General features: G+C 36.9%; 1 protein-coding gene across 2 annotated transcripts; it reads right to left on the bottom strand.

The window, feature by feature from the left end:
- Positions 1-14: 14 nt before the first annotated feature.
- rcan3 (regulator of calcineurin 3) lies at positions 15-27,603 on the bottom strand. Of its 2 annotated transcripts, XM_052581357.1 has the most exons (5): positions 27,413-27,603; positions 25,785-25,986; positions 6,579-6,752; positions 5,282-5,453; positions 15-2,469 (listed from the first exon to the last, which is right to left on the bottom strand). In XM_052581357.1, exons 2-5 carry the CDS (start codon positions 25,980-25,982, stop codon positions 2,315-2,317), a joined length of 699 nt encoding a protein of 232 aa, XP_052437317.1. In that variant the 5' UTR covers positions 25,983-25,986; positions 27,413-27,603; the 3' UTR covers positions 15-2,314. The 2 variants fall into 2 exon arrangements, with proteins under 2 accessions (XP_052437317.1, XP_052437318.1); XM_052581358.1 differs by lacking the exons at positions 25,785-25,986; positions 27,413-27,603 and adding an exon at positions 15,115-15,374.
- Positions 27,604-27,959: the final 356 nt, after the last annotated feature.

The following is a 27,959-nucleotide window of genomic DNA, read 5'->3' as shown; positions in this document are numbered from 1 at the left end:
ACACACACAACCAATTTAGTAAATATTTTTTTTAAGAATCAGTTCTTTATTTATATATTTATATGCCAATGAGAAACAAATAACAATCATATTTACAAAGGCAAGCAAAGAGTCAAAACAGAAAAATAAATAAAAATTCCATACCATACGGGACACAGACATATAACTGTAAATTATTGCTTCGTGTTCACGGGTTCATGAACCACAGTTAAAGTACTAGACAATATCTATATCCAAACAGAACAGCAACAGTGATAGAACTGACTATCAGTAGACTTCCTTATTAAAAAAAAAAAAAAAGAAAGAACAAGAACAATCATTTACTGATACAGAGCAACTGCAACAACAGCCTTAAAGACAGTCAAAAATATGAATACAGTATGCTGCCAATGATAGGCTTATCTTACAACTCGGTACAAATTTGCTTCTTGTGTTCATATACTTCACTTCTTCCTTTTGTCTTAAAGGTTAACACACACAAACTCAAAGAGTCCAAAACATTTGTTCATGCTGGTTATCGATAACTCAAAGAGCTTTGTTCACAATGTTTCTCACCCCTGTATTGACTGAAACACAACAGGATGAAACAGGCAAGAGAAAAGCGCTGCATTCAGAGTTAGATACGAACGGGAAAGACTGCATCTATGGAAAAGTCACAGCATGCAGAAGTACAAAAAAAAAGTTGTTTTGAGTAAGTTATTTGCTAACGGAGACCTTCGTCACTTAAGAACTGGCTTTTAAACCAAAACACTTGAAATCTTTTTTTCACATGTAAGCGAGGGAACAAGGCAATTTATAAAGTCACTTGAATTTCACAGTTATTGTTTGCATTATTTCTTTTTCATTGCATTTCAAAATATGACTGAATATCACTCAATGTTTAACTGAATTGTCTTTCTTTCTCCCTCCTTTTTTTTTTATTATTTTTTGAGGCTAATTTAACCACCATCTTAATAAGCCTCTACGCAATCCTCAATCTGATCGGTCAATCGTGACATTCTGCTTCACTGACTGTACATTAAACAAATATCTTAAAATGACATTTTCATCCATCCATTTCCATCTATGTTTTCCTTTTTGGTATGAATTAACACAGTGGAGGTTAATAAACTGGAAGAAAAGTTGAAAAAAATGATGAGACAAAAGAGCTAGGATACATCCACAGAAGAAAGTCGCACAGGTTTGGAGTAAATGATGAGAGACCTTTCATTTTCAGTGGACTATCCCTTAATATTATTTGATCTGTCATTGCAAAACGCACAACTCAAAAATGAACAATGATATGACAGTATCATTATCAGTACTCTGGGTCTCCGTTCGAAACTTGAGCATGTAAATTTATATTCAATAAATGTATGAATATATGAAAAACACAGAATCTCGTCAGTGATAAACAATACAAGTGGTACAGAATCACGGCAAACAGAGATGGTGTTAAACTAAGACCCAAATTGTTTATCTGGCCTGCAAGTAAATGATGTGCTATAAAAAAAATATACAAAATATCGAACTTTACACCTATTTCTTCGCTTTCCAAGGCCAATCACTCTGACAGACAGCGATCAGATATGCTTAAAGTTGCTTTAACATAGAGTATAAAATACGCCAGTCAGCATGCAAAAATGTGTGGTATCAAATACACAGTAAGAATAATACACATCTAACTAAGTAAACACCCTCTCATCATAACCGACGTGACACAAACTCTTCAATCGACACCTTCATTCTTACCATTTCCATTAAACAACTTGTCATCTCATTCTAGCATGGTATGAACAGGCATAAATACGCACATGGGTCACAACCCCAGCGAGCCGCGCGGCACCTCTGCAGGTGTGCCAACCTGACCGATGTGGAGATGAGACGCAGACAAGGCTGTCGAGAGACAAACAGGAAAAGCAGAATGGGTCTGCTTCCTTTTTTTTAAAGCGCAATTTTCACTGATGATCAATCAAAGTGACAAACAGTAACAAAGTTTACATGTAACCTACTTCTACGACTGTTAAATACAATTACTGCTCTTCAATGCTTCAGTACAAAGACTCTAAATGAGGGAATGAAAGCGCTATGATTGTGAGAGGGGGGGTTGCAAGCTCATTGCCCCCTGGCTGTCCCGTGAGGCAGCAGTGAGACAGTGTGTTCAGTCCAGGAGAACAGTTCAGAACAGCACACGTCACCTGTGCACGGAGCACCCCTCCACATCCATCCCATTCTTAGTTCAGCTTTTTTTGTAATTGAAATAAAGCGTGCCTTTCCCTGGATGAGAGAAAGAGACTCAGAGAGAGAGAAAAACGTGTGAAGTGTGCCAAAGGTTTTAGTTGTAGACTTTCGGGGGACCGTCGGGGCGTCTGGTCTGGACAATCTTGGCTTTTGGTCGGGCTTCTTCCTCTTCCTCAGTATCGCTCTCACACACGTGGACCACCACACTAGGAGTGGACTCTGTACCCGCATGCAGCTCGTACTTCTCACCTACAGAGACAGATGAAAGATCAACACCTTTTGGAATTAATGGACATACTTAAAGTTAATTTCAGAAATCAAGCCTTCGTCCCCATGTCCTCAATTTAGCTATGAACTTCTTGGTCATTGAAGAAAGCCATTCTGTGGGCAGGACATTTTCATGAAACTTTCATGAAAAGTCTAGTACAAATACATTCCCGGACATTCTACAGCCGTCATGTTTGCATTGTCTATTGAACCAAATGTTGACCTATGGTATACTGACAACAATCACAAAAACTGTTAAAGAAGAACTTCCCAAGAACAAGGGAGGAAAAACTTTCTTTGCATGGCTTGGACAAATTGTCGAGCTAATGTAAATTATGAGGTAAATTAAACCCTAAAACCATAGGTCCCTATAAATTAACAAATTGGTCTGTGATTAATAATAATAATAATAATTTGGCGTAAACAACAATTAGCATATTTGTCATAGTGCAAACAGCAGCGTTTTATTTAGGATTTTCTGCTATTTATTTTACTTATTGCAAATAGTGCCAATTATCTGCACCTCAGTACTATAGTATATTATAGAACAGTATGCAATGATAACTTAGAGCGCAAATTTGTATTTTAATTCAAATTATTAAATGGATTCCACCTTATTGGGACAATAAAGACCTCCCTACACCTACCCTTACCCTATCCAATACTAGTTTTCATTGAAAATAAATGCTTTTCTGATGTGATCTGAAATTTTAAAGGGAGAAAAAAAGTTCACCAAAAGGTGGATTCGAATCTGGGTCGATCGAGTCAAAATGAGTACAAAACACGTTTTACCATCTGGCTCTAACAACAGTTTACTGTTGTGTGTAATACTGGGACATTGGTGGGTGGAGTTAGTGTAAATAGCCTTTGCCAACAAGGTGGGCTATTTGTACTAAGTGTAAATAGACACTTCGTAATAATAATGCTATACAAAATTATTTTTGCCTCTAGCTCAACACACTGTTCTTCTAAGACTAGGCTATCCATCCATCCATCCATCCATCCATCCATCCATCTATCCTTATTATTATCATCATCAACATTAATGACAACAACATCAACAACAACAATATAGCCTTAGAAAAGCAGCCTGTTTGATTAGTGGCAAATATATATATTAGTGCTGGGCAACGATTAAATACATTTTTAATCGCATTATTGTCAGCGATGAATCGCATTGTTATGCACAAAACTAATAACACATTCAAAAGTAGTGTTTTGTGCACTTTTTTCATTTAAAAGTAGGCCTACTGCTAAACGAACAAAAGTGTAATACCATTTGGTTTGCAAACACTTTGAACAAATAAGGTGCTTTTTCCAGCATTGTTCCATTTTCATAGTAGCAGTTAAAATATTTATTGTAGCCTCAACTTATAACATTAAATTAAATATAAAACAAGCCAACTGAATAAGAGTATTATGTAATATCATGTACAATTAAAATGAGAAAAATCCAGATATGAAGAATGGAGCCCACAACATTTTGTGTTAGATTGTTTTTGCCAACTTTTCTGCATCTGGTGGACATTTAATAGATAAATGTCCACATAAAGGTCCTCTCACTAACCAATTATGAGATTTGAAAGCCATTAAAGATGAAGGAATAGAAGCATCACCATTGAGAACACACAAACACTGAGAAACAGAATGAGGGTTCCTATAGTAACGAGCCAACCAATAAGAGGTGAGAAAAGGTTTTCTGGCAGGAAGTCAGTGCTCTTGTTTTTGTGACATATCAGGACACGACTCAGTATAATGACATGGGTATGACACAGGTGTTACAAGGAGAGGGTGACTTATGAGGACATAACCCATGTCCCCATTTTTCAAAACGCTTATAAAATCATACAGAATGAGTTTTTTTGAGAAAGTAAAAATGCAAAAAGTTTCCTGTGAGGGTTAGGGTTAGGTGTAGAGTTGGTGTAGGGCCACAGAATATACAGTTTGTACAGTATAAAAACCATTACCCTATGGGATGTCCCCACTTTTCACAAAAACAAAGGTGTATGTGTGTGTGTGTGTGTGTATATGTGTGTTTATGTGTGTGTGTGTGTGTGTGTGTGTGTGTGTGTGTGTGTGTGTGTGTGTTGTGATATGTACCAGCAGGGGGCGCAGACACAGCACACATGAAGAGGAACATCTAAAACTGTTTAAAGTTCAATTTCTGTTTACAGTAACAAATTTACAATTCAGTTTCAAAACACAATATCTGATCACCAACCACACATTAAAACATTAGTTTATAACATAATTTGATTTCTACAATACAGCCTCCTTGTAATATAATTTTAGCCTTCTTGACATTTTAATTCATAATACAGTAGAGGGATATCAGGAGATGGTGAAAAAAGCCCATATCTGGAAATGTGGCACCAAAAATTATATGAATACTAAAGTTACATTAAAAAATGTATATGCCATTGAATTTGATCAGGGGTTGTCAACATTTTCCAATTCGGGGACCCCACATGTATATTTCATCTTCTCAGTAACACTGACTGTATAATAACTTTCATGAAATCATGATAAACATTAAATACAACTAGTGCTGGCCTACACTACCGATCAAAACGAAAGTAAGGTTGATTCTTTTGGGTCACTTAATCTTTCTACAGAAGTTTGCAAGTGTTTTTATCCACTTTTGGTGTGAAAATCAGTGTTTGAGACAGTGAAGACACACATTTGGTTCAGATGGTTACACACACTTAAACTCAGCACAGCTTGTTTGTATGTGTGGGAGTAAGTGGCATATGCTTGCATGCTCACTCTGTGTGTGTGTGTCTGTGTTTTGTACCTGGTCCCAGTTTGGCCACAGCACACAGCAGGTCGTAGTTGATCACAGGTGTGGCATCTTCATTCTGGCTCCATCCCACAGGTGGGGACGCAGGTGGAGAGATGAGGAACTGCTTGACAGGTTGAGGTGGGGCAAGAAATGTCTTGTCCACGTCTTCCCCTGAATTCTGCACCTGTGGTCAGAGAGAAAAAAGTCAGGGTGATAAAGCGAAAAACCAGACTAAACAGTACAAGAAAAAAACTCCTCTCCTCTCCTTTTTAATTAAAGACATCCTCTTAACTAAATATAGCACAGTTAAGGCCCAGATCTCATTGATTTGAAGGAATACTCTCACCATAGTTACTTCTCTCTGAAGGAAACAGGCAATTATTTTACTATTCAAAAGACAAAAGGTGTCCTAGATCATATCCGCACTCCTACACAGCAGCACACGAATACACAGAATCATTGTGAGGATTGCGTCCACACTTTCTGCTCTGAATAAAACACGTGAAGCACATTTCCAACATAATGATTCTAGAAATATAACCGTGTCTGTCTGATTTCACATAATTAATAGCAATGTATGTGTGTGTGTGTGTGTTACTGTGCTGAGAACTGTGTGTTCTCTCCAGTTGAAAGACCTCTTTAGAGGAGAAACGAAGAACTAAACTCTCCTCTTCTCTCATCTAACGTTACGCTGAGAGTCATAAGATCTCAGCTCTAAAGAAATTCTGCAAAAAAGTTTTTTTTTTAATATATATAAATGTTGTTATATTGAACATTCTATTCTTAAAGAATCTTGAAAAATATTACTCCACAAAAAATATTTACAGCACTCAAAACTGATCATAAGAAATGATTCTTGATCATCAAATCAGAATATTAGTAATTTAAAAGCATATTGTAATTTCTGAAGGATCATGTGACACTGAAGACTGCAGTAACGGCCGCTGAAAATTCAGCTTTGCCATCACAGGAATAAATTACCATTTAAAATATATTAATATATAAATTGTAAAACTATTTCACAATATCACTGTTCCTTTTGTATTTTTGATTAAAATAAATTCAACCTTAAAATAAAACTTCTTTCCAAAAACACTTAAAAAATCTTAGCGGCACCAAACTTTTGAGCAGAATAGTTTTTTGAACTATATCTTTATAGTTTTTGAACAGTTCACAAGTCACATGGAATAATTTTCTGACGTTCATTTGTGCTGTTTTGGAGTTGCAAACAGCTCCTGTATACACGTCATTTCTGGAAGGACTATCCCTTTAATGAAGAATGAAACATAATAAAAATTTAAGCACTGACCTGTGCGAAGTACAGTTTTAGTTTGGTGCCATTGAAATCGGATTCATGGAGCTCGATGCGTGCGCGTGCAGCCGCCTCTGGAGTACTGAAGCTGATCCTAACTCTCCTGAAACTCTTGAACATCTGGAAGGATGTCTGATCATCATAGATCCTGAACAGAGCCTCAAACCGCTCCTGAGGAGAATCACAAACAAAACACAATACATAATTGCTTCAGTTTTCTGATGTCTACTGTAAACTTTAGCCGTGTGTAATTTCACCATTCTGCTGATGTTTTTAGCATTTGTGTTATTATGAAACTACTAACACCATGCTCTCGTGTCTCGTGTGAAGAAAAGTACAGGACACTTCATAGTTTTGAACAGAAGGGAGCAGGTGAAATATGAAGAGTGACCTTTATTCTGCTGATGGAGCAAGTAAAGAGAGAACAGTGACAGGAAGAAAATAAAGCAAATGGTTCATTCAAGGACACTAAAACAACTTCTAGATTTACCCCACACAATACTGATGTGATTAGGCTCATTAACTGTTAAGATTTAAAGGTGTTGTTTTATATGTTTTGATATAAATTAAGTCTGCAGCTACTGTGCCAAAAAATTCAACATTTAAACTGATACCACAAAACAAAACATTCAAAGTAGAACAACCAATGATGTATAATTTATCTTTTTGCTTTATCTCTCTGAATAAAACTATAATTTGAATAAATGTAATGTTTAAAATTATAAGAATAATAATTTTTGCTGTCCATATGCAGCTTGTTTGCGTTTGCATTTGAGTCTTACTGTTTCCACACATACAGAAGGTTTGTTTTGAACTCAGACACGGTGTAACAAGAGGGGATGTGCCAATCACTAATTCATGTGTTTCCTGCAAGCGGTGTAGACTTACACACTACCCAGGTGGAAGGAGTGGACATCCGCCTTCATGACACGCCAGCTCTTTGTGTGTGTACGGGAGAGTGTGTGTGGCATGTAAAATCAACACCAGCTAAAATCACCAGGATTTTATAATGCTAAAATTGCCATGCTGTTCACGAGCAAATCTCAGCTGATTAAGCTCGTCAATCTGCATAAAATGCATAAACAAGTGAAACTTGTTTATCATGGATATTTCATTGGTTAAACTGGCAAAGGCAGAATATACAGTGTATGGACTAATTTTATTGTGTTCTTTTTTTAACCTTTTAGAGCTTGACAGCACCATGTCACAAAAAATTCCAGTATACAGGTTTGGAACGACATGAGGGTGAATAAATTGTTTCATTTCTGGATGACCTATTCCTTTAATGAAAAATGAAACAAATTAAAGATTAACACACTGACCTGTGCAAAGAAGTTTTAGTTTAGTGAAGCTGAAATCAGATTCGTAGAGACACACATCATACTGACCTGCTTCTACATTAAATTAACTGTAAAATATGAATGCATACATGCATAAATAAATTTGAAATAAACAAAATAAATCAAATTAAAATAAATACTGATAAAAGTGCATAATATAAGTAATTGGACAGAATTTTTATAAGTAGACTTTTCTTTTCATGCTATGGTTGACATTAAAATTACATACTACTTTGACAAAAGAAATAAAAAAAAAAAAAAAAATCACCAAGAGATAAATTTAAATGTATAGTAAGAACAATGGATAATAATTTTGAGCTTTACAAAAGATTACATTTAACAGTATTAATTATTTAGATATAATTACTAATTAAATAAATACTGTTTTAAAGATTTCATTTATTTTATGGTTTATGGTATCGATATGTTGTGCATCCCTAATGCAATTTCTTTAAGAAATGATATTATATAGATATATGATTGTATCTATTATGATGGCCCAGCATCAAAAAAGGAGAGCCGATGTTTTCTCTCTCAGTGTGTTGCTGGACAGACACTGCAGGGAAACTTCAAAGATCACATCAGCATCCAGTAAACAAAAGCTTGTTTATGTTTATGTTTAATCCGATACCAACATTTCACAGGCAGGAAACAGGCCCATTTTCAAAGCAGGACTGCAGATAATTATTCAGGACACTGGTGTGATGTAAGGACTATGTAACTCTGTTATGCAACACCACAGGTGTGTGTGTGTGTGTGTGTGTGTGTTGGCTCACTTCACACCTCTGCCAATCACATGTATTATACACCTTTTACCTGCCTGGAAAACATCAGCAGGTGGTGACACATGAGATCACTGTGGTCAGCTTTAATGGAGGGCAGAGAGAAATATTTACAACTGATGGAAAACTGCAATCTGGTATAAAAAAAAACTTGCAGATGTTCACTACTAAACGGAGTAGAAAAAGCAAGTGTTACATATTAAAAAAGTTCTTCATTAGGCTGATTACATGATGTGTTATTATTTTTTATTGCTTTATTAAAATAACCATCTAATTAATTTATTAATTTAGCTTATTTATTTCAATGCAACCAAGTGAAAGCAAAATCAAAAACTTCATAGTTCACACTATCCTGTAGACATATTTGATGAAAAGTTTGGAGAGGCTTCTGTTCCTCTGTGTGAAAAACTGTAATGCAGCTGACGTGTATTGTCCGATGCACCAATGAGTTCAGTCCTATTTTTATAATTATCAAAAACATTCTAAATATATAAAAAAAAATTGTACTCAAGTATATTTTTCTAAACAGAGGCAGCATTTCAATTTTCAGCCAAACAGCTTTTTTTTTTTATAAATCCATGTTTTCCATACTGTTTTACATTGAATGAACAAGAATAATTATATTTTCACTTATATAGTAGCACATAATGATAAACAGCAACATTTTTATAAAGATGTTAATATAAATACTAGTTAAGAGACCATATACTGTATTTGCAATTTGTAAATATCATCAGATAAACTATTGTGAATATATCATGTGTGTTTGAACACCAGCCCCATACACTACATGGCTCATGACTCAAACTTATCCTCTTGTCCTCATACTTGTCCTCATTTCTGTCTCCTCAGAAAGTGACTTTAGGACAAGCTCCATACATGTACTTAATACAGAAAGCCATTAAAAGCAAGTATGACCCAATAATCTGGGGCATATGGTGGACTGGGACACTAGCATGATTTTGTGCTGAGAATAGTACCATAAATAATTTAGAAGATTAATCCGTTAAACGAGTGGGTGATGTTTTTAATTACCCTGCTGATGTTACACAACCCTGACGACTAGCCGCCAATCAAAAAGCCCTTGGGTGATACAGACTGGAGCTGATTCAAAGAAACACTGTATTAGAACTACAAATTCCTAAATACAGGCAGCAACATATTCACTCAAAAAACATAGTTTGACTCGACAGACGCACAAATTTTATTACATGTCCCCATAAAAACTACATCGCATCTGGTTTCCTGTTATTCAGTTGCTCATTGTTCGGCCTGTCAGTAAATAATGAGTGAACTTTTGCTACCTTAAGTCTTTGTCCAAAACAGAGTCTGGAAACAGGAGGACCAACCCAGAACACAAAATCTAAATGTTATCATAATGTCACACACGAGTCATTCATCCAAGCAGCCGAGGTGCCAACTCGCCAGGCACGAAACGGTTTTGTACAAAAGAAGCTGATCCCTGACCTTCTGTGAAAGGAAATCTCTTTAAGTGGCAGAAGCAATTCATCACAACTACCGTAAATGCAGAGGGCACTGTTTTTCCGCAGTGTTATCAGCACAGAGTTAAACAACAACAACAAAAGCTGTCATCCTGATTGGCTCTGGTGGAATTGGTGCCATCGCTCAGGTCCGTTGTGGTTTTTATACTAGAATCAATGGAAGGGAACAAATTCAATTGACAGACCTGATTTGGGGTGATCCTCCTTGTGCTGCCAAAACAGAACTGACATGCCAATTAATGGACAATTAACGGACTCTACAAGACCCTTGAAGATGTCTTGGTCTTGTGGTATATGACATTAACAGTAGTTCTTTCATGTACTTAAAGGGATACAGTGGTTCACCCAAAAATGAAAATTCTGTCAATAATTACTCACCCTCATTTCGTTCCAAACCTGAAAGACCTTTGTTCATCTGCAGAACATAAATTAAAATATTTAGATGAAATCCGAGAGCTTTCTGACAAGACAGTAACGCAACTGAAATGTTCCCAAGTACAGAAAGGTAGTAAGGACATCGTTAAAATATTCCATGTGACATCAGTAGTTCAACCGTAATTTTAGAAAGCTACGAGGATACATTTGTGAGCAAAGAAATAAAAAATAATGACTTTATTCAACAATTCTTCTCTTCCACGTAACCGCGCTCCACCATTATCTGTATGTTTAGATTTCTCCGATTTCATCAAAAATATCTTACTTTGTGTTCTGAAGACAAACCAAGGTATTACAGTTTTGGAACAACATGAGGGTTAATAATTAATAAGAGAATTTAAGTTTTTTGGGTAAACTATCCATTTAAACTGGGAGGTTGAGCCGCCATGGATTGGAATAGTTGGTCCAGCACATCCCATAGATTCTTAATCAGCTTCTGAAGAATTTTGAGATCAGGACAATACCTTGAACTATTCATCAGGTTTCTTTAAACCATCCTGAAAGAGGCTACTGCCATACCATTGTAATAAACGGTGTACCTAGTCTGCGATGAAAGTAGAGGTAGGTGAGGTAGGTAGCTTGTGTCAAACCGACGTCCACATGAATGGCCAGAAACAAGGTCTCTCATTAGAACCTTGCCCAGATCATCACAATCCCTCCACCAGCTTGCCATCTTCCCGTAGTGTAACCTGGTGCCATTACATCCATGTATACACAATGTAAAAGAAAAGGGGATTCATCAGACTAAACATTCTTCTTCCAGTTCGATTGCTTGTGTGCCCATTATATGAGCTTTTGGCTGTGGACAGAGGCACCTTCACAGGCCACCTTCATCATTAAAAGTGACCTCCATAGACCTTGTACTATCAATGATCCATACACATGTAACCAATCTGCAGTTTATCCCTCTTTGGACCACAGTTGGTAGGTTCTCACAAATGCTGACCAGGAACATCTTACAACCCTCACTGTTTCAAAGATGCTAAAATGCATTTTAATATAACAATTTTATCTAAAGAATGTATTATATTTATAAAATGTAATATTTTCACAGTATTTTTTATATAAATATATAAAAAATACTGTGAAAATATTATTACATATTATAAATGTTATTAATTTTATATTACATATTATACAATTTGTATTAATTTTATATAAAAATACATTTTAAATGTAATTTCTTCCTTTGATGACAAAGCTGAACTTAAAGCAGCCACTACTCTAGACTTAAGTGTCACATAATCCTTTGACAAAATCATTTTAAAACGCTGATTTGGTTTCTTATTTTTGAAGTTGACAACAGTTTTTCCAGGTTTACTGATGAATATTACATTCAAAAGAACAGCATTTACTTGAAATATATATAGTTTTTGTAAAATTGTAAATGTTTTTAAAATGTCCGGATATCCTGATCCAAGCAACACGACACTGGTACAAGTTATGTGCCACCCATTCTCTGACCACAAAGTTACATAATTCGGTGTGGTTGTCACATCAGTAGATGTTTATTCCTGGCTCTATCATCCGCAAGCACTGAGGATTCAGGAAGGTTGTTTGAAGTGCTAGGACTAGAATGTGCCGGCTGTGTCGGCTGGTAACCTGACCCACAGGAAAACAGACACAAGTGGGTGGCCAGCAGCCTTTTGTCTAACGTCATCATTACCTACGTGTGCCTTTAAACTTTCAGAGTGACATCTGAGCTCTGCCTATGCTCTTGGGTTACAGATATATCTAACCTCCCTCCTCATCCATCTTTCTGTTTCATCCATCCATCTAAGAGTGAGAGAGAGACATACAGTCCTAGCATGGCTGTTGCAGGGCTGTATCTCAGGCTGCAGGCTTCAGCCTCCCCACCTGCCAAAGCTCAGATCCTGTTACCTACCTGAGTAGAAACTGATCCAGGTATACCTCCGTCCTATGCTACCTTCCATTTAACTGTCACTCACTGTGCTAGCTAATGTGTCATTTGTTGTGACATCCACTCTAGACAGAGATATCTGCAGTGTCGATTAATCAGCGATTTATTCTGCATGAATACTGGTACATTTTTGGAGGGTCAAACATGACATGTCACATCCTGAATTAACCTTGCCTTATAAAATTATAAAAAAGTCAAATGATCTGGTAGACAGACCTTGATATAAACCTATTGACCTTGTGTTTATGTTTTTACTGCATGTTGTCAATTTGGTAGACAAAAGTTTTTCAAATATGTTAACTTTTTTAACTGTTTTGCTGTTTCTTTCTAGACACACACACACATACATACAATTATAACAAGCTGAAAAGGCTTATCAACTAAAAGACTGACCGTCACTAACTGTTATTGGACTTTCTTGCAAAAGGATTTACAGCAATCTAATAGTAAGAAAGGCCTATCATGTTTTGCTCAAAGGCAAGCAGAGTAGTCCTGTGTCACTTCCACTTGGGACGAAACCTAGATCACTGACCATCATGCAATCACCATTCAACGACAAACAGATCAATTTAAAAGCCAGTAACAAATAAAGTGCACTGAAAGGTGGCAAGATCTGAAAGCTGCTATGGACATTCATGCCTGATGGAAATTCACTCCTTCCTAAGACACAAACACACCAATGTGTTTACGGCCTCAACAAACATGCCACCAATGTGTTAACCATTTAGAGGGGATGTGCATGTGTGTGCTTATGCGTGAATGTTGAGAGTCCTGCCCATAACCTTCAGATTGAATGTGCTGATGTCTGCATATTTTCCATAGCACATCATTTTCCATTGAACACACATGCATAGGCCACACCTGTTCCAGTGAGCACGCTCAGATCCCAGTTGCTCCACTAATAAGACTGACAAATGTTGATGAAAGGTTATCAGACTATGTGAACCTATCCATCATAATATCTCATGTTAACGCAACATGTTCCCAATCAGAAAATAATTTCTAATTCCTTTAGAATTTTTCCATTAATGAAAATAATGAAAACAGTCAAAACTTCAGATGACTCATAATGCACTGCCTTGATTTATTTACATAAACACACACATCTAGTGAATTTTTCAATGCTCCTGTGCAGCAAGAAAATCAGAGCAGAGAGTAAATGAATAAACCCTTAAGCGGCGGATAAAAGAGAAAAAGTAAAAAAACAAAACCAAGCTGTTGTGCAGAGATCAGTGTAATCAGTGACTGTTGCCCACGTGCTGCATCTTATAATCTCCTGTGTCCTCAAAACGAGCCAAAAACCCAGATTAGAAGCAATACACACACATACTGAAATTTTCAGACAATCTTTCTTTCTGACTTTCTTCATAAATCTTAAGTTGTCGTTCTTTTACTCCTGTTGTTTCTCAGTCAGGGCAGGACCCTGCAGTCTGCAGCAGCATAGAAACACCTGTCTGTCTGTCTGAATGCCTGCCTCTCTATTTGCAGTTTACGGCACAGAAACACTGACCAAACATGGATACAACATAAACTACATTGACACTTTAACACCACATGCTTAATGGCACTTCTTTCTTTTAATTTCAGTATCAAATTTTTCTTGTGAACCTCATTTGAGCAACTGTCAAAGACACATGCATGTTCATGCAAAAACGTGCATATTTGTTAGCTTGTTTAAGTGAGGCAAATGTTTAAAGGTGTAACAGAAAAATATATAATTCTAAATATTAAATCTACGAATCCTGACATAAAAATGCATCTGTGCATTTTCAGCGCTGCACACTGCAGAAAACTGCACTGGCTCATGCCAGAATGCATGTGTGTAAGTGTGTGTGCCCTACTTCTGGACTAATTCTAAATGAGGAATCCTAACAAATACTCAATGCTATTTAAAATAAAGCGCCATTACCAATTACAAGCCAATGTAAGTTTATCATCGATTATCGCAGTTATAATAGGTGAATACGTGCAGTTCTACCTGACTTACCTGGAAAAGGCAAAGGTAAGCATGTGTATGCAGGAGCAACTGCATCTACAGCAGATCTCAGCAGATTATAAAAGAATGGTTTGTTTTTTAAGGGACTAGATCACACACAAAAAATTAAAAGGCAAATGTCAGTAAGTTAATTATGCTAACTTGGCTCTACAGAAATAAAAAGAAGGGGCGGGAACAACATGAAGGTGAGTAAATGATAATAGAAGTGTCATTTATGGTTTGAACTATGCCTTAATGTAATGCGACTTAAGTGTGAACACCAGCTGCATCATCCCATACAAACGGGTGGAGCAGCCCGTCTGGAGCTGCTCCGCATCGAGGTTGTTCAGAGCATTGACGCCATCGGTGCGCATGCAGCAGAATGTTAATGTGAACTGCGGATTCATTGAGAAAATTCCAGCTATGAGAAACAATGGACTGGCGGCGTGTAACGTCACGCAGACCGCGCGCATGCAGTTAAAGTGCTCCTCGCGCACAGACACAGACCGTTCATAAACACAGCATGCACTTACTATTTTTTTCCTATTTTAATTAGTTTATAGATAAACTTGCAGTACCTGCATTTTGTCCGACGTAAACACCTCCGTGTCTACATCGCAGGCGATGAGCGTCAACATCTCCAATTTCATGTTTATCGATGGCATGCCCTCTTTTGCAGCTTTTAAACAGATAAAGAAATTTGGTCTTTTATTACCTACGCTTATTTTCTTACTCGTTAGTCTTCTTTCTGTATCTGTGCGCCTCTCTGAGACTGAAAGTCTTTTGTGTGTTGGTGAGGTGACTGACTCAAACTCTCTGGCTGTCTCTGACTGAGATGCTGCTCTGTGAGCGCTTGAAGGCTGCTCAGGTTCATCCGTACTGACCAATCAGAGCGCTCAGCCGCCACATTGACGTCACCGCCTTCTTCGTTTGATTGTCTTCTGATGTGCACGCGCTCCTCAGAGAAGTGAACGCAGAACACCGCAGAACGGTTCGGTTTTGCCAACAAACGATGCCGTCATTGTTGTCCTGCTCCTCTGATTAACTAACAGTACATGAAACAGTTCCAGGTGACAGCTAAACTTGTAGTAAAAGAGGGGAAACATATGTCATAAATTCCTAATTTATAAAATGACATCAGAATACTGACAGAATGACCACAGACCTTAAATAAATAAATAAAAATGTGAATTACAGGTGGGGAACTGATACACCTATTTACAGCATTATCTCTTCCGGAATTCAAAACAAAAGTTTGGGGAGTCTTGAAAATTTTACATCAGTAAACTCTATGTAGGTTACAGTGTGATAATATATATATATATAATAGTCTTTTAAAGTTTTAAGTTACCACAGACGTAAGTTTTGTTCATATGCTTGTGAACAAAAGTCACATCCTTTGAGAGGGAACAATCACAACAGTGTGCCTGCTGGATAATTATGCTAAGAAAATGCAAACTTAAGTTGTGTCATAAAAGAGCAATTTCAATGTACTTTTTTAAATAGGATTTTATATCACAATAAAGGTGTGTGCACGCACCGTGTGCCTCTTATACTAGTATTCCCTCAGCTTGTGGAAAAGCTATTTGTGAATAACTTTGATTCATATATATATTTTATAGGTATCTAAAACAAACAAAATAATTATTTATGTTTAAAACCGATTTTATAGGTATTCTTTCATTACTACAGTTAATTAAAAATACCTTTTCGTCCAATAAGCTGTTTCCAATGGACTATCCACTTTAAAAAAGCCAGTAAAAATAAGGCCCAGTGTATGTTTTCTGAATTCATTTTTGACATTGCACACTGAAATGAATGACCAATAAAATGACCAGTAAAATTACCAGTAGTTTTTTTACTGACTTTTTTTTTTTTACAGTGTCCCCTTTAAATTTGTGCACCACAAATTGCATTCAGACACAAAGCACTATTTCAAACATTGTTATTATTCAATCACACCAATCAAAATAAAGCTCTCTCATGCTTGTTTTTCAAACAAAACGTGATGAAAGTACAGTGAAGGATAATACTGCATGACAATCTGTGCAAGAGACAATGCTTAACAGGGTCAGTCTCGTTACACACAGACACACATGGACACAGCACTGCAGAGACACTGCACCATCATCATGACTTACAAATGTGCATGTGTAAAGACTACCAGTCTACCTCGTTCATGTACGTACCATGCCGTACCAGCCCCTGGCACCACTGCAGCTATCACAAACTAGGGCAAGCTATTTATATCACGAAGAGAAGAATGAGAGAGAGACATTCAGAGAGACATGACAGAGAGAGAGAGAGAGAGAGAGAGAGAGTTCAGGTGCAGGAGAGTGCAGGCAACTATAGGAGTAGAAGGTGATGCAGCAGATACAGGATGCAGAAGAGACAGAGATAAAGGAAAGCCGCAAGTCAGTTAGTTAATATAACAGACAAGCTGAGATATCAAGTGAAAAAAGATAATTGAAAATAAATAATAAAATAATAAAACAAAACGTGGAAAATAAAGGTAAAAAAAAAATTAGTTACAGATAGTATTTCCAATACACTGCAGAGGTAAGCTATTGTGCATTTCTAGCAAGTTAGATGTATTGCAGTTTCTATGGAGTTCCCTGTGGAACTTGTTTATACACAACACCAAAATGTCACCTATGTAAATGAGCCACATCCTGTCCTGAATAATAACAGCATAATATTCTCATTATCCTCTTCGCAATTCTTTTTCATCCACGGGTCAGCAGCAGGTCTATGGAAATGAGTACTACAGCACTGCACTGAAATGAGCAATGCAGTATATCTATTTATGACCTTATTATATAATAATGTGTGGATGTGTCATTTAAGGAAGTGGCTTTGCTTCAGGACCCAGATTTTACATTGGACATCAAGTGCTGACCCAACACACACACAAAAAAACAGCATATGCTGGTTAGGTGTGTTTTTAAGGCATTGCACCTGTTCTGAAGTAGTTTAAGCTGGTCATGTGCCGGTTTATGCTGGTCCTGACAAACAGCCATACTTCAAAACATACCTAACCAGCATATGCTGGATTTTTCAACAAGGAACACAGTAGCAAAACTATTTATTGTACAAAAAATATATAATAATAAAAATAAAAAATAAATAATATATTAAAATCAAAGTGAAGTGCAAATGCCCACCACTAAGTGAAACATGATTAAAAAGGAAATGATAAAGACAACATGCATAACAAAAGCTAAATGCTTTTTCTAACGTGGAACAAACACTGTTTTGAATATTGTATTAGTAGCTGTAGTTAAGTAAGAATCCTGAAACAACTGTATCATTGCCAACCACAAAATAAATAAATAAATAAATAAATAAATAAATAAATATTATATATATATATATATATATATATATATATATATATATATATATATATATATATATATATATATATATATATATATATATATATATATATATATATATAAAGGAGCACTGTTTTCAACATTGATAACGATAAGAAATGTTTCCTGAGGAGCAAATCAGAATGATTTCTGAAGATTCATGTGACACGTGTGTGTCTGCTGCAAATGTAGCCTTGGTATAACATGATTAAATTAACTTTAAAATATATTAAAATAGAAATCAGTTTTTTTAAATTGCAATAATATTTCACAATATGTTTTTACTGTATTTTATGCAGCCCTGGTGAGCATAAGATAATCTCAAACCCCAGTGTGATTCTGTATGTCTGCTGAATGTAAACTATCTTTACGGATCACACATCAAATCCATCATTCCCAACAGCCTGATCTCTTGGGTGAGTTTATAAAGGGACTATTTATAGACTTTAATCTAAAGATACATGGCTGAGTTCCACTGTTTTGACTCCTATCTGAAGAGTCTCGGCACTGGGGCAGGCAGGCAGGACTTTGACCCTGATACAGTTCAGTGAACAGACTGGGGAGGAGGGGTCGAGGCACGTGCCACCAAAGCAGGTCAACAGTTTTAATGAAACAACATCGCCAGGCTGCCAGACGCAACAAAATGAAAGACTTATGAAGTGTGTATTTCTGTGTGTGTGCATGTGTGTGTGAGAGAGCGAAAGGCAAGGAGGGAAAGAGAGCTTCTCTCCTGCAACTCACACAAAGTAAATGAGATTTTCTGAGCTGGGGGGGGGGGGGCTGGGGTTTCTGTGAGAGCTCTAGTTTCTGAAGCAGAAATAAAGGCCAGCTGTTTGCCCACAAAGATGCTCCCAGCTCCACCCAAAGACACAAATCTCACTCACTGTATCTCAAGAGTAGAAAGTAAAGAGCATTTTTGTGTTTTTCAAATTGAGAGAGACCTCAGGTATGCGTACATTCACTTCAGCTGTGTGGTGTTTTGACAGGACAAAAGTGTGGTTTTGAATAGCCATCTCAAGATAAATGTTACAAAGTGATCAAAAAGTCAAAATACCATTTTACTGTCACTCACAGCAGTAAATTGTTAAATAGTAAAGTGTTCCTGTAGCTCAATTGGTAGAGAATTGTGCTATTAAGCGCAAAGTTTGGGGTTCGATTCCCCGGGAACACATGATAGGTAAAAACTGATAGCCTGAATGTTCTTTGAAGTCGCTTTGGATGAAATCATATGCTAAATGCATAAGTTTAATTTAAATTCATGGCTGCTATGGATAACTGCACTCATTAGTACAAGACAAAGCAGTATGCAGGGTCACAGAGTGAAAGGCATTATGGGTAACCTCTAGCCCTCACTGTTTATCCATCTTTTTTACCCTCAGGATAATAACCCAAATATACTATTCAAACACACACACACATTGCACCAGCATTCACAGTCATAAAGCACACACACACACACACACACACACACACACACACAATATCAGAGATGTAAGTCATGCTCTTAATGGTACTGATAGCAAATACTCTGCAATGTTTTCCAAGCCTCAGTTGTACTCATTGACAAGTCATGAATGCATAGTAGCGTGAAGCAATAATACCGGCCGCTGAACTTACAAAGTGGTGATGTCATTAAAAATGTAATTATTCTGGAAAGCAAAAAATAAATTGTGCTATGAAAACACAAATTTAAAAAATGTATGGCTGTGAAAAAACACAGCTTAATCTACCTGGAAAACTCGTTAAGCACTGTATATGGTTCCTGTTTGGTTTAACTACTTCTTAACATTCTAGAAACACCTCTTTAGATTCTTTAGAGTCTACATTTGTAACCTATACTAACATTCATAGAATGTAGCAGGGAGGTTTGTGTGGTAACTTAACAGGAATCGAAACAGAATTATGCTAATGGTCATTTTTAAGATTATCTTTATGCTACCTTTTAAAAGTCTGGAGTCACAAAAAGATTTAGAAATGTATAATTTAATTAAAAAAAAATATATAAAGACCTTTATATTGTAAAAAAATAAAAAAAAATTGAATGTTCCATTTTTGAAGTTTGGATGTGAACATGAGCTGGAAGCAACCTCCTCACAGGGCAAGATTCTGAAAAAATTAATATGAAAGAAAAGACAATATACTGTTCACTTATTGTCTTGGGTCAGTAAGACTTTTTAACAGAAATTAATATGTATTAAATAAATTTTAACTGAGAGTCAAGATTTACTGTTCTATTAAAAACTGATAATATTAAACGTTTCTTGAGAAGTAAATTGGGATAATAAAATGACTTCTGAAGAATCAAGTGACACATACCTGATGCTAAATATGTAACTGTGCCATCACAGGAATAAATAACATATTAAAAATATATTTAAATACATTTACATTTAATCATTTTGCAGACACTTTTATCCAAAGCGACTTACTATTTGGGAATACATAAAGCAATTCTTAAAGAGACAAAAAGACACAGGAAGTGCTCATGATACCAAGTTTTAGGAATTGTTCAAATAAGAACATGCTAGAAAGAGAAGGAATAAATAAAGATAAATATATATATATATACAGTATTGTTCAAAATAATAGCAGTACAATGTGACTAACCAGAATAATCAAGGTTTTTCGTATATTTTTTTATTGCTACGTGGCAAACAAGTTACCAGTAGGTTCAGTAGATTCTCAGAAAACAAATGAGACCCAGCATTCATGATATGCACCCTCTTAAGGCTGTGCAATTGGGCAATTAGTTGAATTAGTTGAAAGGGGTGTGTTCAAAAAAATAGCAGTGTGGCATTCAATCACTGAGGTCATCAATTTTGTGAAGAAACAGGTGTGAATCAGGTGGCCCCTATTTAAGGATGAAGCCAACACTTGTTGAACATGCATTTGAAAGCTGAGGAAAATGGGTCATTCAAGACATTGTTCAGAAGAACAGCGTACTTTGATTAAAAAGTTGATTAGAGAGGGGAAAACCTATAAAGAGGTGCAAAAAATGATAGGCTGTTCAGCTAAAATGATCTCCAATGCCTTAAAATGGAGAGCAAAACCAGAGAGACGTGGAAGAAAACGGAAGACAACCATCAAAATGGATAGAAGAATAACCAGAATGGCAAAGGCTCAGCCAATGATCACCTCCAGGATGATCAAAGACAGTCTGGAGTTACCTGTAAGTACTGTGACAGTTAGAAGACGTCTGTGTGAAGCTAATCTATTTTCAAGAATCCCCCGCAAAGTCCCTCTGTTAAAAAAAAGGCATGTGCAGAAGAGGTTACAATTTGCCAAAGAACACATCAACTGGCCTAAAGAGAAATGGAGGAACATTTTGTGGACTGATGAGAGTAAAATAGTTCTTTTTGGGTCCAAGGGCCACAGGCAGTTTGTGAGACGACCCCCAAACTCTGAATTCAAGCCACAGTACACAGTGAAGACAGTGAAGCATGGAGGTGCAAGCATCATGATATGGGCATGTTTCTCCTACTATGGTGTTGGGCCTATTTATCGCATACCAGGGATCATGGATTAGTTTGCATATGTTAAAATACTTGAAGAGGTCATGTTGCCCTATGCTGAAGAGGACATGCCCTTGAAATGGTTGTTTCAACAAGAAAATGACCCAAAACACACTAGTAAACGGGCAAAGTCTTGGTTCCAAACCAACAAAATTAATGTTATGGAGTGGCCAGCCCAATCTCCAGACCTTAATCCAATTGAGAACTTGTGGGGTGATATCAAAAATGCTGTTTCTGAAGCAAAACCAAGAAATGTGAATGAATTGTGGAATGTTGTTAAAGAATCATGGAGTGGAATAACAGCTGAGAGGTGCCACAAGTTGGTTGACTCCATGCCACACAGATGTCAAGCAGTTTTAAAAAACTGTGGTCATACAACTAAATATTAGTTAGTTTAGTGATTCACAGGATTGCTAAATCCCAGAAAACAAAAATGTTTGTACAAAATAGTTTTGAGTTTGTACAGTCAAAGGTAGACACTGCTATTTTTTTGAACACACCCCTTTCAACTTATTGCCCAATTGCACAGCCTTAAGAGCGTGCATATCATGAATGCTGGGTCTTGTTTGTTTTCTGACAATCTACTGAACCTACTGGTAACTTGTTTGCCACGTAGCAATAAAAAATATACTAAAAACCTTGATTATTCTGGTTAGTCACATTGTACTGTTATTATTTTGAACAATACTGTATATATATATATATATATATATATATATATATATATATATATATATATATATATATATATATATATATATATATATTTTTTTTTTTTTTTTTTTTTATTTAGGATGAAGTCAAGTGGCATCGAAAGAGATGAGTTTTCAGCGGTCATTTAAAAATTGTCAGGGATTCAGCATTCCGGATAGGGGTGGGTAGATCATTCTACCAGCCAGGAATGGTAAACGAGAATGTTCTGGAAAGTGATTTTGAGCCTCTCTGTGATGTTACCATGAGGCATCGCTCACTAGTGGATCCCAGACTTCTGGAGGGGATGTAGATTTGTAGTAGTGATTGGAAGTAGGCAGGTGCTAAGCCTTTCACATGAAAATTATGTAAATACTGTAAATTTATTGTAAATACTGTAGTGTTTTTTTAACCATACGATAGTAAAGTGTATTATACTGTATATATTATAGTATTTACAACACTTTGTTAATGAATGTTACAGCATACTGTAGTATTAACTATAGTGAACTGATAAACTGTAATAAATACTGTAGTATACTTTAGCCTTTGCTACAGTAAACTGTAGTGTATTATTCCCTATAGTTGTAGAAGACTTAGTACAGTATTGGGTAAAATTATTTGTTTATATTGATTAGTTGTTATCACGGCAACTATAGAATTACAAAAACAAATTAATTCAAGTAATTTGGTATAGTATGGTTCAAAAACACTATAGTATTTACTATAAATTACTATAGTATCTTTTCATGTGGGCTGTGGCTGTTCTATATGCAATCTTGAACTTGATGCGAGCCGCAACCATGTAGCCAGTGCAAGGAGATAAAGAGAGGTGTAATATGGGCTTTTTTGGGCTCGTTGAAGACCAGTTGGCACACAGCGGCACACTGCATTCTGAATCATTTGTAGAGGTTTGATAGTGCTTGATGGGAGTCCAGCCAGAGGAGCATTGCAATATTCCAGCCCAGAAGTGACAATTGCCTGGACAAGAAGTTGTGCAGTATGCTCTTTTAAAAAGGGCCTGATCTTTCTGATGTTGTGCAATGTAAACCTGCAAGATCAAGCAGAATTTGCAATGTGGTCTTTGAAGGTCAGCTGATCATCAAAGGTTACACCAAGATTTCTGACCGAAGTTGATGGGGTAATTGTAGAAGAACCTAGATGGATGGGGAAATCATGGTGTAGAGTTGGAGTGGCAGGCAAGACAAGAAGCTCCGTCTTTGCCAGGTTGAGATGTAGGTGATGCCAAGATGTCTGCCAGGCAGCCTGAGATCTGTGCAGCTACCGTAGGATAATCTGGTTGAAATGAGGGATAGAGCTGTGTGTCATCAGCATAGCAATGGTAGGAGGAGCCATGTGCCTGTATGATGGGACCCAGTGATGTAGTGTATATGGAGAAGAGGAGGGGTCCAAGAACTGATCCCTGAGGAACCCCAGTGATAAGACGATGTGCTTTGTGTACCTCCCCTCCCCAGGCCACCTTGAAAGACCTACCAGTGAGGTAGGATGCAAACCACAAGTGGGATCCCTGTGATGCCCAGTGATGAGAGGGTAGACAGGAGGATCTGATGATTGACAGTGTCTAAAGCAGAAGATAAATCCAGCAAAATAATAACTGATGATTTGGAATCAGCTTTCACAATCCGCATGGCTTTTGTGACTGACAGGAGCACAGTCTCCGTTGAATGGCCACTTCTGAAACCTGACTGGTTAGTGTCCAGTTTGTTGTTTTGTGAAAGAATCAATGATACCCAGTTGAAAACAACTCATTAGATGGTTTTCGAGAGAAACAGGTCTGTAGCTGTCTATAAGGGAAGTGTTTAATGTAAAGCTTTTTGAGCAGTGGGGTTACCCGAGCAAAGAATACTCAGGTCTGACAGATCTTTTGATTTGCACCATTTTCTCTCTGCTGTCCTGAGTTTGGTTTGAAGCTCACAAAGAACATCTGATAACCAGGGGTTAGAAGGAGCAGACCATGCTGGCCTGGAGGAGAGAGGACAAATATCATCTAGACAAGAGGTTAAAGTAGAGCATAAAGTGTCAGTTGCTGCATTCACATCCAGGGAAGAAAGGTGGGTAGGTGAGGCAAGATGGGAGGGTGAAAGGGATTGTAAGTTTCATCTACTAGTATAGGGAGTGTTGGGACACAAGTGTAGCTCAAAATGTAGCTTATATATAATGAATATACGGTCAAAGATATGCAGGGTTTACACCTAAATGTTGTCTGCAATGCAATTACATGTGTAAATGAAGTCAAGTTGGTTGCCCGATTTGTGCATCCCTGCAGTGATAAATCGTTTGAGATCAAATGTAGCAAGGAGTGAATGCAACTCTGTAGCATAAGGCTTGTCCAGATGAATGTTGAAATCGCTAAAGACTAAAAGTGGACCACCATCTTCCGGGAATGAGGACAGCAGCCCACAGAATAGAAAACAGTTATGCTGTTTCAAATTGCAATAATATTTCACATTATTACTGTTTATGTTGTACTTTTGGTCAAATAAATTTAGCCTTGGTAAGCATAAGAGACTAATTTATAAAAAAAACTTTAATTCTTGGATTTCTGGTTTCAGAATCCTGAAATATTTAACTATCTCCACATAAAATGTAGACTGGGCAATTATGCAAGAAGATGTAGGGGGGAAAACATTATTTCTGAAGAAAGTTCAACCAATGAAAGAGAGGTTAACCGAATCTTCCAGAAAACAGTTTCCTGATCACTTTAGTCTGAACTTTACATTTTGTACAGCACATTTCTTGTCACAAAATAACGCTTTGTAAAGAAGCAGTTATTAAAGGAATCGGCTAAACAGACTATAACAAAAATAAAAACCCTGACTAATATTATAAGTGGACCTCAGGAAAAAAAATGAAAGATGCACATAATGAAGAGACCAAGCTGAAAATAAGGAAACATGTTTTAGTTCTAGTGTTGAATGTCTACACGAACAAGATTTTTTTTGCATTTTGTAATACTTTGGATGCTAACACAACATTTACGTATTCAGGTTTAATGTTTTCAGAGAAGCACAAGAGGTTTTCAGAAGGAAGCAGGTACGATCTATTTTCAGCCAGTGACCTGAGTGACTCTGTTGCTCTCTCTTTCTCTCTCTCTCTCTCTCTGCAGAGAAAAATCACATCTCCGCTTATCTCCTCTACCACAAGGGAAGTAAAAGCTCTTCTCAGTCCCTTCCACTCCTCAGGTAAGAGGTTACAGCTTCAACAGCCAGCAAAAATATTCCATGAACGCTGAGGCAACACAGTGTGAACATCAGATGTTGTCCTCGGGGCCTTAAAGAGCTGGCTTCAGAATGTAGGTTAAAATGTACTGCTCACAAGGCCTCCATTATCTTTGGACATGCCTGTTTTGGGAAACTAGAGTTTGCTGAAAAAGATGAAGAGACATAGCAAATCACTCAAAGCCTGAGGAACTGAGAGCGTTGTGTGGAAGAGAAAGCCTTTCATCCCACAATGCCTCATCTCGAGCTCAGACAGACCCTTAAATGAATAGTTCATTCAAAAATTAACATTGTTCCAAACCTGTATGAATTTTCTACCATTGGATTGGACTGTTTTTGACTGCACAATATTGTCAGTGAGGTCCAAAACAACAATGACTTTCAAAGTAACAAACACAGAGACTGAGATTTTTTAAATATTAGTTCTTACCCTCTGCCTGTCCTCCTCGAACACAGCCTCATGCACGCTGCAGGCAAACAGAGCTGTAGGTAGATCACTCAAGTCCATCATCTCTTCAGAGTCTTCCTCAGTCTCGCCAAACGCCATCTCTTCTTCATCATCCTCTTCAGGATCACTGCTGTGACCCTCTGAGCTGTTGCTCCACAATGTCCCACCCTCACGCATCATTCCACTGGCCCACCAGAAAACGGCATTAGAACAAATGATCCAATCCAGTTGAAATGTCCAGGCATCTAACTATTTTGCTTTTCAGTATAGACAAAACTGGTGCTCGAAAACTGGTGCTCTTTTTTTAAAATAAAATAAAAAACATATACAAATCTGATTAAATTCACTGTTTCTATAAAGTGGGACAATTCCAACTTTGCTAGGACAGACTGGCGCTTCTGACTCACAGTCTGAAAGTATATTTTCATATTTAAAGAATTTGCCAATGATGATTCCAATGCCAGTTTTGTGTAGTGTAGAGAAGCGTTTGTTTGTTGTTTGTCGTTTTTCAGATCACGAACGCAGACATGGTTTTATATTTATGCAGGGCCATACGCAATGTAACGTGTCCCCACTGGATGCAACTAATGCCTCGTTTATAATGGGTTTTATTGCTTTTATTGTCGTATCACATTATGGCAAGGGACATAACATTTCTGTCAGATGCTTGAGGCATTCAGCCAATCACAACGCACTGGATAGCTGACCAATCAGCTTATACGTCGCTTTTCAGAACGATGACCTTTGTAAAAATGTATGCATTTCAGAAAGACGGGGCATAGAGGAGCAACAATAATGTACATTATGTGGAAAATAATCTATTGCATTACACCAAAAACACAAAATAATGTTTTTTTTAGCAATGTCATATGACCCCTTTAAATTATACAATTATTCAGTTATGATTCTTTTTTAATTGAACAATTGCAAATAGCAGCTAACTCAGTTTTATGTGGTGTGTGTAGTGTACAGGCATCTGTGGTTTCATCTTTTTGTGTAATTTGGATGGAGAATGTTAATTTTTATTTATTTATATTTTTAGTCACTTGTCAAAAGTTGCCAAATACATGTTTTAAACTGCTAAATTTGTTGCTAGGTGCGTTTGGAAGAAAAAGCAAGGGGAGACTGAAAAGTAGCAAAATTTACCAACAAAATTGCAAAGCACACTGTCTGTGAACAGTCTCAAGTCTCAAAGGAACATATGCTTGAAGTTTCAGCTACTCTCTCGCTGAGTGTTACTGCGCCATCTAGTGGCTGATACACGAGTACAACGTGTGTACATCAGTAATCTTATTATAAACGAACGTGTCTCCAAAATAGAAAGTGTTGTGTTCGCTAACCTGGAGCGAATGCAAACATGCGGAGTGCTGAATGTATATTCTTGGCGATAAAAAATGAATAATGTACATATAATTAATATTTTCTGGGAGAAAATATCGCTGCTTCATAACAAACCGATTAGCACGCTTAAACTATCAAGATGACATTGGTAACATAATTGTAGTAAACATTTATGTTAGGCTATTAATTCTGCCACTTTTATTTGACGAAAAATGTCAAAGCAAGTCCAAAAGAGTCAAATGTAACGTTAAGTTTTAGAGATGTCTTACCAGTTATCTTTGCAGCTGATTCGAAATCGATGCCGAGGCAAGAGGCCATCCACTTTGAAATCCGAGGAGCAGAAACTTTAATACAATAATGTAATACTGTAAATCTCAACTAGAAATGCGTCTTTTCGTATAAACAGTAAATTCGCTTTATGCTATCAAAACGACGTGACAGTGAGGAATGACCAATGACATTCAGGTTTATCTCATGATCAGCCAATGGGGTTCGAGCTCGTGGAAGATTGACAGCCGTGATTGATGACGAGTGACTGTTCGGTGTATCACATCAGAATGCATTATGGATTATCTTTGACACATTCATTTTGACCATATGCATTGACTAATTTTGAACGTTTATAATAAAAAAAAAAACTGTCTAACTGAAACATTTAATTGGTTGCAACTGCTATCCTTAATATCAAAATCCCTGTCGAAATGGGCATTACAATATCTGTCCTTAGCATGAGGATGTTTTCACCGGATGTTGGGACCACTAATAATTAATTTGTCCGCATGTTGTTAACTTTACTTGCACAAGCGGACTACTGTA

The sequence above is a fragment of the Carassius gibelio genome, chromosome B17, assembly GCF_023724105.1.
Source record: "Carassius gibelio isolate Cgi1373 ecotype wild population from Czech Republic chromosome B17, carGib1.2-hapl.c, whole genome shotgun sequence".
Lineage (NCBI taxonomy): Eukaryota > Metazoa > Chordata > Actinopteri > Cypriniformes > Cyprinidae > Carassius > Carassius gibelio.
Note: the sequence above shows the minus strand (reverse complement) of the source record. Positions and strands in the feature narration are given on the sequence as shown.

Excerpts from the sequence above, each read along its gene's own strand:
- rcan3 (XM_052581357.1), bottom strand. The coding sequence starts at position 25,982 with ATGATGCGTGAGGGTGGGACATTGTGGAGCAACAGCTCAGAGGGTCAC. Across the intron at positions 6,753-25,784 it reads TCGAGGAGGACAGGCAGAGG|GAGCGGTTTGAGGCTCTGTT; the intron begins GTAAGAACTAAT and ends GATTCTCCTCAG. Across the intron at positions 2,470-5,281 it reads TGTGGCCAAACTGGGACCAG|GTGAGAAGTACGAGCTGCAT; the intron begins GTACAAAACACA and ends CTGTCTCTGTAG.